Genomic DNA, 13,654 nt, shown 5'->3' on the forward strand with positions numbered 1-13,654 from the left:
CTCCTATGAGCCCTTTTCACAAGGAATCTGCTTAAGGCAGGGAGTAAGCATCGAGTATGTTCCAGACCTCACTGTGCTAAGAAATATGAATAACACAGGCCTGCTGGTGACTGTGGTCAACTGGAAAGCTACTCAAAGGTAGCTGTCTATTCAGGTCAAGCCCATCTTCTCACTTTTCAAGGGAATATGGAAATCGGAATTTGTGTGCGCAACTTTTTATAATTTGTAAAGCTTTGTGGGGCCTGAATAAAACACATCTGTAGACCAAATTTAGCCTGAGGGCCCAATTTCGTGACTCTCCCACACTGGCTTGCATGACCTTAACAAATTACTTGATTTCTCTGAGCCTTAGTTTTTTCTGTAAAATGGAAGTAATGCTGGCCTGATAGGCTTGAGGTGCAAATTAACTGAGATCAGGTGTGAAGTAGGTACTCCATTCTCTCTCTCTTGTTTTGATTCCATGATATTTGCCAGCCACTTTCTGTGTCCCAGCATGGCCCGTGTCTCACTCTGATTCCTGTTAGATTCCTCATTTCTATACACCAGACAGACTAAATGCACAAAATTGAGTGGTTCACAAGTGGAAGTGGTCGTTAGCTCTGCCTGGCTCCTTTCCACAGATTTAGTTGCTAATAAACCGCTCAGAGCACCTGGAGGTCTGCTTTCCTATTTTAGCCTAGGCTGTGAATTATTAACTAGACTTGAAGATCATACATCACATAAATGAATCTGGATGTCGAAGCTAGATTTAAACTATTTAAATCTGGGAGCTGTGAAATGAGGAAAAATAATTTTTAATAGAAATTGACAAAGATATTATCTGCCATGAAAGAAAATGAAAATGAATTCTCCAAGACTTTTATTACTAACATCCAGATAGGATATGTGTTTAGGAAACTGTATATTTTTACTTTTTGCTTTGAAATAATTTTAAATTTAAATAAATTTTGCAGGAATAGTATCAAGAACTTCCTTCTACCCTTTATCTAGATTCCTCATTTTTAAGAATATATTTTTACATTTATCTTATAATTTTCTCTTTCACCATACATATGATATAAATTATAAACAATATTTTTCTCCTAAACCATTTTTTAAACCATTTCAGCTGTATACATCATACCCTCTTAGCCCTTAATATTTCAATGTATATTTCCTATCAACAGTGTATATTTCCTATTTCCTTTCAATGTATATTTATTTATTTCTTACATAATCATAGTATAGTTATCAAATTCAGGAAACTTAAACATCATATAATACCTTAATCTATAATCTATATTCTAATCTTATCAATGGTCTCATTGAAGACCTTTTATAGTGTTTTTCTTTCTTTTCCAGTACAGTTACCAATCTGGGATCATGCATTGCCTTTGGTTGCCATGAATATTTAATTTCTTTTAATCTGAAACAGTTCCTCAGTCTTTGTTTTTCATGATACTGACATTTTTAAGAACTATAAGCAATTATTTTGTATTATCTCCTTCATTGGGGTTTGTCAGGTATTTCTTCATGATTAGGTTCAGCCATTTTGGCTGGAATGCTAGGTGAGTGCTTTGTGTCCTCTTCAGAATATTACTCAGAGGCATGTGGCGTCCACTTGCCCCTAGTTGGTGATGTCCATTTTGATCACTCAGTTAAGGTGTTGTCCAGTTCCTCCACTGTACGAATACCATTTGTCCTTTTGTGATGAATCATTTGTGGGTGCTTAGTGCTTTATTAGAGGCAGAGGGTTTGCACAGTGCTGTGAAAATGATTTGAAGACATTTGAAAATGGGCTGAATTATTTGATTTTGTGATTTGTTTTAAAGAGTTTATGAGGTCTCAATCTGTCTTACAGGGGTAGAGACAGCTGTCATAGAATACATGTAAACCTAACTGTTTTTGAAAAACATTGGTGTGACACTTCCATAAGTGGTTTACCAAATTTATCAGATGAGTACAAGCAAATATTACATCTTGGAAAAGATGATAGTCTCACATGTCATCTGCACTTCCCGAAGAGTTGCGTTTTGGGTCCAATAAAGTGGTATAAGGTAAAAAAAAAAATTTTTCTTATTGATATTTTTCTCCTTTTCTTTAAAGCCCACTGTTTGTTATAGGTTAAGTTGTATTTTTTAAGGCAGAATTGGTAAAGAAAGTTGTGTGCCTAAGATACATTAGCTAGCTAGCAGTCATTGATAACGTTACCTTCTTAATTACTGTTTTTTAAAATTTTTGGTTATTATAGCTTTGTAATATTTTATTATTTGGATCCACCACCTTCCTCCAGTTATTCTTATTTTTCAGGCTATTCTTTTTTTTCTAACATTAATTATGTTTGTTTAAATGCATACTATGTGCACATGGTTCAATAATCACAAATTCTAAGAGGTCACCCCCTGGAAAACCTCATTCTTGCTACCTTTCCATATTTTCTCTGGGCTCATCACACCTTCCTCAGCTGTGGCTACCATGATTAGTGCCCTGTGATTATTCTTGTATAATGCTATACTAGCAAATAAAAAAATATAGTCTAGCTCTTTCTAGCCCTTCCTTTTTTATGCTCATCTTTCTGCACTTTGTGTTTTCATCTTCAAAAGTTCTCTTTTCTTGATGATCCTGGCATATGTTGACATAAAAGGTAACTCTTGGCATGGAGGAGAACGGGCTAGTTATTTGAGATTGGAATTAGTTTTTCCTGCTTGTTAACCCTTGCCAGCACACCCCTCTGGGTCATGAGTTTTCTTTACGGGAAGATTTTCATCTATTGATTCAATTTCTTTAATGGTGAAAGAATTATGCAAGTTTCTTACTTTCTCTTGTGTGAGTTTGGTAAGATTTTGTGTCTTAGGAAGTTTCTCATTTCATTAAAGGTTTCATATATTCTGGAAAATTGTTTAGCAGCTCTTCTCTTTTAATGTCTGCAGACATCAAAACCTTCAAAGTAAGGTTCACCTTCAGTCATTATTCATTCTTTCTTACACACACACACACACACACATGCACACACACACTTACTTGATTAGTTTCATCAGAGACTTGTCAGTTCTAGTACTCTTTTCAAAAGCTAACTTTTGACTTTGTTGATCCTTTCTGTTGTATGTTTCATGTTCATTTAGGTTGTTTAGTTTCCCTCTTTTACAAGAAATGTGGAAGTGAATGTCCTTATACCTGTCTTTTAAGGCACGTTTGCAGGTGAATGCATTTCTCTAAGATTACTAGCCCTAGAATTGTTCATTTGTAGGGCATGCAGATGAACAAAATATTCAACTTTGTTGATGTTACACAAATTGCTTCACAGAATTTTGTATCAGTTTATGCTTTTGCCAGGAGAATTTTATTTTACTTTATTTTATGACAGAGTCTCACTCTTGTCCAGGCTGGAGTGCAGTGGTGTGATCATGGCTCACTGCAGCCTAACTCCTGGGCTCAAGTGGAAGCCCAGGTAATTTTAAAAATTTTTTGCGGCGACAGAATCTTGCTATGATGCCCAGACTGGTGTCGAACTCCTGGCCTCAAGTGGTCCTCCAGCCTTGGCCTCCCAAAGTGGTGGGATTATAGGCATGAACCACCGTGCATGGCTCACCAGGAGTATTCTAGATTTCCTACAACCTTGTGTTGAACTTTGTATTATAAGCCTTTGATTTTTAAAATCAATTTGGTGAGTATAAAATGTACCTTTTTATTTTATTTTGCTTTTCCTTAATTATTAGTGAGATTGACCACTTTTTTCATGTTTATTGGCCATTTCTGGATCTGAACTGCCCACTCATATCTTTTGGTATATTTCTTATTTTACTTTTTGGTATATTTCTTATTTTACTTTTCATGCCATTTTCTTGTGACTTATAGGAGATTTTATATATTTATATATCCTGGGTATGATTGTTTGCAATACATTAAAAAACCCCTTTTCATTGAAGTATAACATATACATATAAAACGCAGAAATCATAAATGGACAAACTTGTTGGATTATCAGAAAGTGAACATACCTTTTAATTACCATTTCCCATGAAAGTTAAGAAAGAAACATTACTAGCACCTCCGAAGGCCCACCTCTTCCATCTTGCAAAAACTATGCCTCCCTAGTCCCCCAAATAACCACTTCCCTGATTTATGCTGTCATAGATTGGATTTACCAGTTTTTGAATTTTATTTAATTTGAATAAAAGCATATGTAGTATTTATGTCTAGCTTCCTTGGCTCAATAGCAAATCAGTGGGAATCATCTATGCTGTTTCATGTGGCTATATTTCATCCATTTGCATTGCTGTGTACTATTTCATTATTATTATTGTTAGACTCTTGAGTCATTTCCAATTTCTGGGTCTTAGAAACAAAGCTGGTATGAACACTTTCCTCACTTATGAATGCAATTTTGTGGGACATATTACATGAGAGTGAAATAGTTGGGTCATAAGGGTATGTAGAAAATGCCAAACCATTTTCCAAATTGGTGCCAATTTACAGTTCCAGCAGCAGTGTATAAGAGTTATTTATGCCCCTATACCTGACAACACATGGTACTATTAGTCTTTTTAATTTTTGCTATTCGGATAAATGAGTAATTGTGTCTCATTTCAGCTTTAATTAACACTTCCCCGATAACTGATAATGTTGATCTTCTTTAAATTTTCTTATTGGCACTTGGATGTCTGTGTGTGTGTGTGTAATTTTTTTCTTTGAGTGCTTGCTTGTGAAAATTTTTTTTGAGACAAGCTCTTGCTCTGTTGCCCAGGCTGGAGTGCGGTAGTGCAATCATAGTTCACTGTAACCTTGAACCCCTGGGCTCAAGTGACCCTTCTGCCTCAGCCTCCTGAGTGGCTGCGGGTTACCTTGTCCAGGGGGTATCATTTTTTTTTTTCTGTGAAAAGCCAAATAATAAATATTTTAGGCATTGTAGGCCAGATGGTCTCTGTTTCACCCACTCAACTCTGTTTTGGAAGCACAAAAACAGTTGTAGACAATGTAGAAATGAAGGAGTGTGGTTGTGTTTCAATAACATTTTATTTACAAAAACAGGTGGTTAGCCACATTTGGCCAGTTGTGTGGTTTGCTAGCCTCTTGTCTATTTCTCATTGATTCGTAGTAGTTCTTTATCGATCTGGATATCAGTAACTGTTACAATGTGTCCTTCTAAGCAATGGCTAGGCTTTCTACTCTGGTAATGAGGTCTCAGACTTCCTAGTTTTAATGCAGTCTGATGTATTGATTTTCCTTTGTGATTAGTACTTTCTGTGACTTGTTTAAGAATCTTTTTCCGGTTACATGGATAAGTTCTTTAGTGGTACTTTCTGACATCTTAGTGGATCATCACCCAAGCAGTATACATTGTACCCAATATGCGGTGTTTATCCCTCACCTCCACCCCAACCTTCCTCTCTGCCCTGTTCCCAAAGTCCATTATATTATTATTATTATGCCTTTGTATCCTCATATCTTAACTCGCACTTATAAATGAGAACATATAACATTTGGTTTTCCATTCCTGCGTTGCCTCACTTAGAATAATGGCTCCAGCTCCATCCAAGTTGCTGCAAAAGACATTATTTCATTCCTTTTTATGGATGAGTAGTATTCCATGGTGTATATATACCACATTTTCTTTATCCACTCATTAGTTGATGGACACTTAAGTTGGTTCCATAAGTTTGCAATTGTACTGCCATAAACGTGCATGTGCATGTGTCTTTTTCATATAATCGCTTATTTTCCACTGGGTAGATACCCAATAGTGGGATTGCTGGATCAAATGGTAGTTCTTTTTTTTTTTTTCTTTTTATTATTATTATTCTTATTATTCTTATTATACTTTAGGCTCTATGGTACATGTGCGCAATGTGCAGGTAAGTTACATATGTATACATGTGCCATGCTGGTGCGCTGCACCCACCAACTCGTCATCTAGCATTAGGTATATCTCCCAATGCTATCCCTCCCCCCTCCCCCCACCCCACAACAGTCCCCGAAGTGTGATGTTCCCCTTCCTGTGTCCATGTGTTCTCATTGTTCAATTCCCACCTATGAGTGAGAATATGAGGTGTTTGGTTTTTTGTTCTTGCGATAGTTTACTGAGAATGATGATTTCCAATTTCATCCATGTCCCTACAAAGGACATGAACTCATCATTTTTTATGGCTGCATAGTATTCCATGGTGTATATGTGCCACATTTTCTTAATCCAGTCTATCATTGTTGGACATTTGGGTTGGTTCCAAGTCTTTGCTATTGTGAATAATGCCGCAATAAACATACGTGTGCATGTGTCTTTATAGCAGCATGATTTATAGTCCTTTGGGTATATACCCAGTAATGGGATGGCTGGGTCGAATGGAATTTCTAGTTCTAGATCCCTGAGGAATCGCCACACTGACTTCCACAAGGGTTGAACTAGTTTACAGTCCCACCAACAGTGTAAAAGTGTTCCTATTTCTCCACATCCTCTCCAGCACCTGTTGTTTCCTGACTTTTTAATGATTGCCATTCTAACTGGTGTGAGATGGTATCTCATTGTGGTTTTGATTTGCATTTCTCTGATGGCCAGTGATGGTGAGCATTTTTTCATGTGTTTTTTGGCTGCATAAATATCTTCTTTTGAGAAGTGTCTGTTCATGTCCTTCGCCCACTTTTTGATGGGGTTGTTTGTTTTTTTCTTGTAAATTTGTTGGAGTTCATTGTAGATTCTGGATATTAGCCCTTTGTCAGATGAGTAGGTTGCGAAAATTTTATCCCATTTTGTAGGTTGCCTGTTCACTCTGATGGTAGTTTCCTTTGCTGTGCAGCAGCTCTTTAGTTTAATTAGATCCTATTTGTCAATTTTGGCTTTTGTTGCCATTGCTTTTGGTGTTTTAGACATGAAGTCCTTGCCCATGCCTATGTCCTGAATGGTAATGGCTAGGTTTTCTTCTAGGGTTTTTATGGTTTTAGGTCTAACATTTAAGTCTTTAATCCGTCTTGAATTGATTTTTGTAAAATATTTTTTTCTGAAAAAAAAAAAAAAAAAAGAATCTTTTTCCTACCCCAAAGTAAAAAGACCTTTTTTCCTATATTTTCTTCTTGAAGTTTCATTGTTTTTCTTTTTCCACTGATTTTTAAGTTTGTAGTGTTGGTAGGGTCAAATGTAATTTTTTTCTCTGTGGACTTATAGTTTACCTGTTCTTTTCACGTTGCTTTGCATGCCACCTCTGACGTAAATCATATTGGTCTTTGTGTGTAGATCTGTTTCAGAACCCTCTGTAGCGTTCCCTTATTCTATTTCTTTCTCCCTTCCTTCCTTCCTTCCTTCCTTCCTTCCTTCCTTCCTTCCTTCCTTCCTTTCTTTCTTTCTTTCTTTCTTTCTTTCTTTCTTTCTTTCTTTCTTTCTTTCTTTCTTTCTTTCTTTCTTTCTTTCTTTCTTTCTTCTTTCCTTTCTTTCTTTCTTTCTTTCTTCTTTCCTTTCTTTCTTTTCTTTCTTTTCTTTTTTCAGATGGAGTCTCAGTCTCTCTCCTAGGCTAGAGGGCAGTGGTGTGGTCTTGACTGACTGCAACCTCTGCCTCCTGGGTTCAAGCCATTCTCCTGCCTCAGCCTCCAGAGTAGTTGGGATTACAGGTGCACACCACTATGACTGGCTAATTTTTGGTATTTTTACTAGAGACAGGATTTCACCATGTTGGGCAGGCTGTCTCAAACTACTGACCTCAGATGATCCACTTGTCTCAGTCTCCCAAAGTACTGGGATTACAGGTGTAGGCCAGCGCATCGGGCCCTTATCCTTGTTAATTATTATGGCTTTAGATAAGTCTTAAGTTTTGTAGAAGTCCTCTGCTTTTCCTTTTTCTGAAATGTTGCCTTGGCTATTCTAACTTCTGTTTCTGCAGCACTTGGAGATGGACTCAGGGCTGTGACTAGCAATCCTAAGTGAGCATCGGATTTGATCCTCTGGATCTATTAAGAATTCTGATGTTCAGCCTCACCCTCTGCTAACTGAAGCAGGTCACCCATGGGTGGGGCTTAGATGTCTTTGTTTTAAAAACAACCCCTGGGCTTGCAAATGTAGGCAAAAGCTGAGGGTCAGCAGTGTAAGCAGGAGGGGTCACCTGATACTATACCACCTGCTCAGATTTGGTGATCCAGGTATGGCTGTTTCTGCCACTACCATGTGCTCAGAACTGGAATCATTCTTTGGGCCTCAGTGTTGTCTTCTGTAAAACCAGAGGGTTGGAATCAATTCTGCAAGTATCTGGAGTCTGTGATCTTCTTGGTGCTGTGCCAAGGGATGTCATATGTCTTCAAAGAAGTTACAATTTATCAGAGGAAGCAGACAAGTAAACTAAGAATTTTATTACAGCATGAGGTGAACATAACTAGAGCAGACCCTGGGAATGTCCGTGGCTATGCTTCCTGGAAAAAGTGACTTTGAACTGTGCTTGAAGAGTGAACACAGTTAGCCTGGTGGGTACGGCAAGGAAGGTCAGTAATTAGAAGGAAGCAGCAGGTGCAAAGGCATTGGGTGAGAAAGAGAATGGTGTTTGGGAGCCTTGGTTAGAGTTTAGGGCACATGTAGAAAGATGGTGCTAGAAAATAAACACCATTTATGCCAACCTAAAGCATTTCAACAGTGAATCCTACCAGCAGGAGAATGGCATGAGCAAATTCACATTTGAGAAAAGTCCTTCTGTAGGGGCTGTAGTGAATACATTGGAAGGCCTTGAGAATGGTGGCATGCTGATCATTTGGACTATCCTAGAAATCAAGTTAAGTGCGGTTCATTTCAGAAAGTTATAAAGTAGAACTGAAAAATGAGGGAAAAGGAGGAACTCATGTCTGAGGGCCCCTAATTTTTCTAATTGTAAGGAGATGTTATGGGGAAAATTTGAAAGAGTAATGTAAGTAAATAGATGGAGATGCAAAGAATTTCTAAGGTGAAGACCATTAATTTGTAGTGGTACTAAGACGCCTGTTTATGTGATTATCTCCTATAGTGCTCTGCTCTCTGGTTGAAGCGTTGTAGGAGAGGGATGAAGGGATCCATCAGAATGGGGGCTTTGCAGGTGAAGATGCTGGAAGGACGGAGGGCTGCAGAGTTGAGGTATTGGAAGGGAAGTGATTGAAGTGATGGACATGTGAATTCAAGATGGACAGGAAAGGAAATGATACCTGAAAGAGCTTGGAAATTAGACAAAAGTAGAGAGGTCAGGTGGGCTAATTCCAGTTAAGATAGAAAAGTGAGTTGAATGGATAGAAAGTTCAGGAGGAAAAGTGTGATGCCCATGGTGAGTCTTTTTATCCTGTAGAGGCCATAAAACTAAAAAGACACAGGAACAAAATGACCATACCACCTTACATTTTGCTGAGTCACCTACTGCTAAGGCTCTGGATGGAATTCCATGTCTCCAGCTGGCTTTGCTGAGAGGTAAAGGTGAGGATGGAGGATCTTCCTGCTCTTTCTACTGGAAAGCACAGCCCTGGAGACACGGAAATTTCTCCAGCAGTATTGAAGTGTCCAGTCTCCAGTTCTGTGGGAGCTGAGTATTCCACTTTATTTGTTGGGGTGGCTCTTCCTGATGTGGCATTACTTGACACACTGGAGTTGCATAAGTGGCAACTCCTGGTCTCTGAATTGCAGGTGGTGTATTTCAGAGTTGATTCCCCACTTTCCAGGTTGTGGTAGGGGTAGTGGCTCTCGGGGTGAGCTACTTCTGCAGTGTGGTTCTGGCCTCGATGCCACTTCCTGAGTACTTTCACAGATTTAGCAAAGCACCTAGTATCTTGTCTTGAATCCTTTTCTGCATAAAATATAGAATAATTTTTGTTTGCTAAATCCAGACAGAGATATGTGGCCTCATGGCCCTGTTTCAAAGATTAAATGATCTAATCTATCCACGAAGCATTTAGTTCAGCATGAGTATATAATAAGTACCTAATAAATAAATATTAGAGATTATTATTTAGTTTCAATAAAGGAATGAATGAGCTGGAATAGGGAATCAGTCAGAAAGTAATATATTTAATTTTAAGAATTTGGAGACAGAGGTTCGGGATGATGGCAAATCCCTATGAAAATCCTGGCTTATGTCTGGGAGAATTGAAAACTGAGAGAAGTCCCCAGGAAGTCTTTGAAATTGAAGAGCTTACAGAGAACAAGGTTTGGGTATTAAGACATCTGTCTACATCTGGAAAACTGGTAATGTCTCCAATTTGTTGTTTCAATCCCAAATTACTCCTCAGCACAGTGGTTTTGGGTCCCTATCACTGTGCTCAATCTGAACTTGCTAAAGTTACTTCGCACTCTCCAGTTGCTAAATTGACATTCATTTTCAACCTGATTGTGGCATTCAACATTGCTGGGCACTCCCATCAGCTGGGAACTCCTTTCTCATTTCCTTCTAAGACTTATTCTTTGTCTCTGTTTATCTTTTTTATTTTTATTTTTTTTCTGGCGCTTCCTTTGTAATCATCATGGAGTTCTTTTCCTCTATATTTGGGTCTTAGGATTTGAGGTTCCCCATGGTTTCAGCCGTGGTCATCTTCTGTGCTTGCTTTTGCTTACATTCAAGTGGATGATTTATAGAACCATCTGTTTGGCTCTATATTCTCCATATGGCTCCCAATTCTCTTCCACTTGGACCTTTCTTCCAACCTCTGGATTTCTTTGTCCAGTCGTCTAATATACAATCTCCTTAGACCCTCCCATCCCCACCACTCACCCTATGCACCATGGTTAGAGTTATTTTTTAATCTTACCCCAAATAGGATCATTTTCTTCATTTCTTTGCATTCCTTCTTCTTCCTAGTAACACCTTTGCTTACCTAAGCTAAGACTGTAGAAGTCCTGCTCCCTCTGCGTATTCCAAGTTTGTCACTAAATTCTGTGGACTGGAACTGCTTAAAATAATTGTTTTTTGTTTTTTACTTGCTATCCCTACTTCCCTGCCTTAGTTTAGGTTCCATTTGATCTCAGTTTATGGAAATAAAATCTCAATGGTCTTTAGCATTGCACTATTTTAATCCTTTAAACTACATGGCAACTAAAGGATCTTTCTCAAAAGAAAATCTGATTGTCTTATTCTCTTGCTCAGAAAGCTTCTGATGCTCATCTCCTCTTCATGGTTTTCTGTGACAGGTCTCCTGACTGCCTCACCAGTTTTATCTCCATCACTATTCTGTACCCACTGCATCTTAGTAAGAATTCTCAAGGCTATTTTGTGTTTCTGAAATATTGTACATGCTGGGTCAGGAGTTTTCTTCATGATGCCTGGAATATATAAGGCATTCAAAAGTGGACGCTATTGTTCTTAATATTTTAATTTTAAATCTTGTTAGTGAAACATTACCCTAAAGATTTTAAATTTAAATCCAAGCTTATTGAGAGTTTAAACTTTGAAATAATGTTCCAGTGGATCAGAATAGAGGCAGTCCAAGTTATAGCAAAGCGACAGAATGGCCCTCAGCTGCAAGGCTGAACTTTAAGATAGATGATTAAACTATATATATCTTGAAAGAAAGAATGAATCCATCAGAAAGAGGACTGCTCAGCCATAGAAGCACAGAAAGGGAGGCCCAGAGACTGTGCCTAGCCACAGACTATGCAGGGCAGTCTGTCCAGGGAAGAGGTTTATGAAGTGCGAGGACTAGACATTGTGCTTTGTTTGGACTGAGTGCAGTGGCTTACTCCTGTAATCCTAGCACTTTGGGAGGCTGAGGTGGGCAGACTCCTTGAGCCCAGGTGTTCGAGACCAGCCTGGGCTTCATGGTGAAACCCCATCTGTACTAAAAAAACAAAAAATTGGGGTGTGGTGGCGCGTACCTGTAGTCCCAGCTACTCAGGAGGCTGGAGTGGGAGGGTCCCCCGAGCTCAGGAAGTGGGCGACAGAGCTAAGACCCTGTCTCAGAAAACAAGAAAAAACGTGCTTGACTGTATCCTAAAGAAGGATACATCACAATATCAGAGTCTGATCCCTTTATACATCTAACTCTGATTAGTAATTCCCATTTTGTTTGATAAGCAGTTGTTAGATTATGAGTTGGTTTCCCATATCAGGTATTTATAGGGAAATAATGTAAGCCTTCTAGGAAGTAACGTTTCACATTATAAATAAGCCAATGCTTGTTTGGCATTAATTATTTACTGCATCCTGCTGGGCGGCTCTAGTCATGCTGTTCCAGGGGTGGAGAATGAAGTGTGACTCTGAACCCTGCCTAAGTGAGGAGAGAGCTTAACACTTGGGCAGGTAAATATTTATTTAATTAGGGGTTTGCATGTTGATTTTATCTTTTAGATTGTGCACTTCCTGAGTAGAGGGATTGCATCTTAGTCCTGCGTGGCCAGGCCTGTCACAGTGCAGGCAAACTGCAGGAACTCAAATGTTTGAATGAACAAATGGACTCAATTAGCTAAGCAGTCACTCTGTGGACTGCAGCTTCTTGAAGGACAGGGAACAGGTTTGGGAGAATTCAGAAGTGGGCCCAAGGGGTGAAAGAAGTGGTGATTAGCATGAGAATGTGAGCCTAGGACAGGACAGAGGAATGGTGAGGCTTGCCCTCTGGGTGGTTGCTGGGAGAGACAGCATTCCTAAGACTCACTGGCCTTCTGGTTGGTTGGGTGTGAGGTTGTTGCCTTGTCCATGGAGGAGGAATGGGGAGTGGGAGAAGTGATGTGACATCTGCCCCCCATAAACCTGGCCGGCATCCTTTGCTCACTGTTGAGACCTTCAAATTGGATGTTGGTGAAGAATTATTTTGGACTTCTATAAAGTCCAATGCTTGATAAGTGCAGAAAGTGTAATTGGGCCCACAAGGCAGTGGGAGCAGTCATTATTCACCTGGGTTTCCAGTCTTGGCAGAGGGACTTGGGCCATTAAGTGGGAGTCCACTGGCAGACATGGGCCCCTGAAGGTGGAGGACGTTCCTGCCTGTTCATGTCCTCCTGCGAAAAACTGACCCAGGCTCAGTTTTCCTCCATGAAGTCCTCCTTCGAACTCACGTAGGCCACTCTCCTCTCAACTTCTACTAGACTTAATGTTTGTATCATTCACTTCAGCCTGTAAAATATCCTTTGTCAAATCTGTGTTTATCTATATACACACACATGCACATATATATGTACACACACACACATATATACACATTATATACAGACTGGGCAAGGAATTCTGCTGCCTATCTATCCATCTATCATCAATCTATCATCTACCTATTTTTCTATTTACCTAGCTAGCTAGCTATCTGTTGTCTTCCAGTTAGACTGTAAATTACCTAAATTCTAGGGATCACACAGGTTTCTGAGTATTCATTGAATTGAATTTTGTTTTTATTTGTATTAGGACTGTAACGAGATTAAAGGGGAGCGGTTTACTGTTTTGGAAACCAGGCTTTTGGTGAGCAATGTCTCGGCGGAGGACAGAGGGAACTACGCGTGTCAAGCCATACTGACACACTCAGGAAAACAGTACGAGGTTTTAAATGGCATCACTGTGAGCATCAGTAAGTATGCTCATGTATGCCTGTCACCTTGTATTCTCTTGGCTTTGTGTGAACTGGCTTCTGGCTTTGGGCTTTGGGCTTTTGGCAGGAGTGATTCTAGGTCCTGGTTTCCCTGAAGGCTAGCAGGCTCTCAGACCTGCCACTGTTAGAATCAGAAGGTGGGAAGAGTGAGGCAGAAGGGCATGAGCAGCTTAGTTTCCTCTTCTGA

The 13,654-nt window shown here is 39.3% G+C and overlaps 1 protein-coding gene across 6 annotated transcripts in view; it reads left to right on the forward strand.

Moving 5' to 3' along the window:
* The window catches only part of IL1RL2 (interleukin 1 receptor like 2), a 55,362-nt gene that overhangs the window by 2,976 nt on the left and 38,732 nt on the right, over positions 1-13,654 (forward strand). For 4 of the 6 annotated variants that reach the window (XM_024242013.3, XM_063713531.1, XM_024242014.3 and 1 more), the window contains exons 3-4: positions 1,841-2,036; positions 13,287-13,446. In XM_024242013.3, coding sequence (XP_024097781.2) covers positions 1,841-2,036; positions 13,287-13,446 — 356 coding nt within the window. The remainder of the gene's footprint in view (positions 1-1,840; positions 2,037-13,286; positions 13,447-13,654) is intronic. The other 2 variants (XM_063713533.1, XM_054547401.2) reach the window with 1 other exon arrangement.

This window comes from Pongo abelii, chromosome 12 (genome assembly GCF_028885655.2).
Source record: "Pongo abelii isolate AG06213 chromosome 12, NHGRI_mPonAbe1-v2.0_pri, whole genome shotgun sequence".
NCBI lineage: Eukaryota > Metazoa > Chordata > Mammalia > Primates > Hominidae > Pongo > Pongo abelii.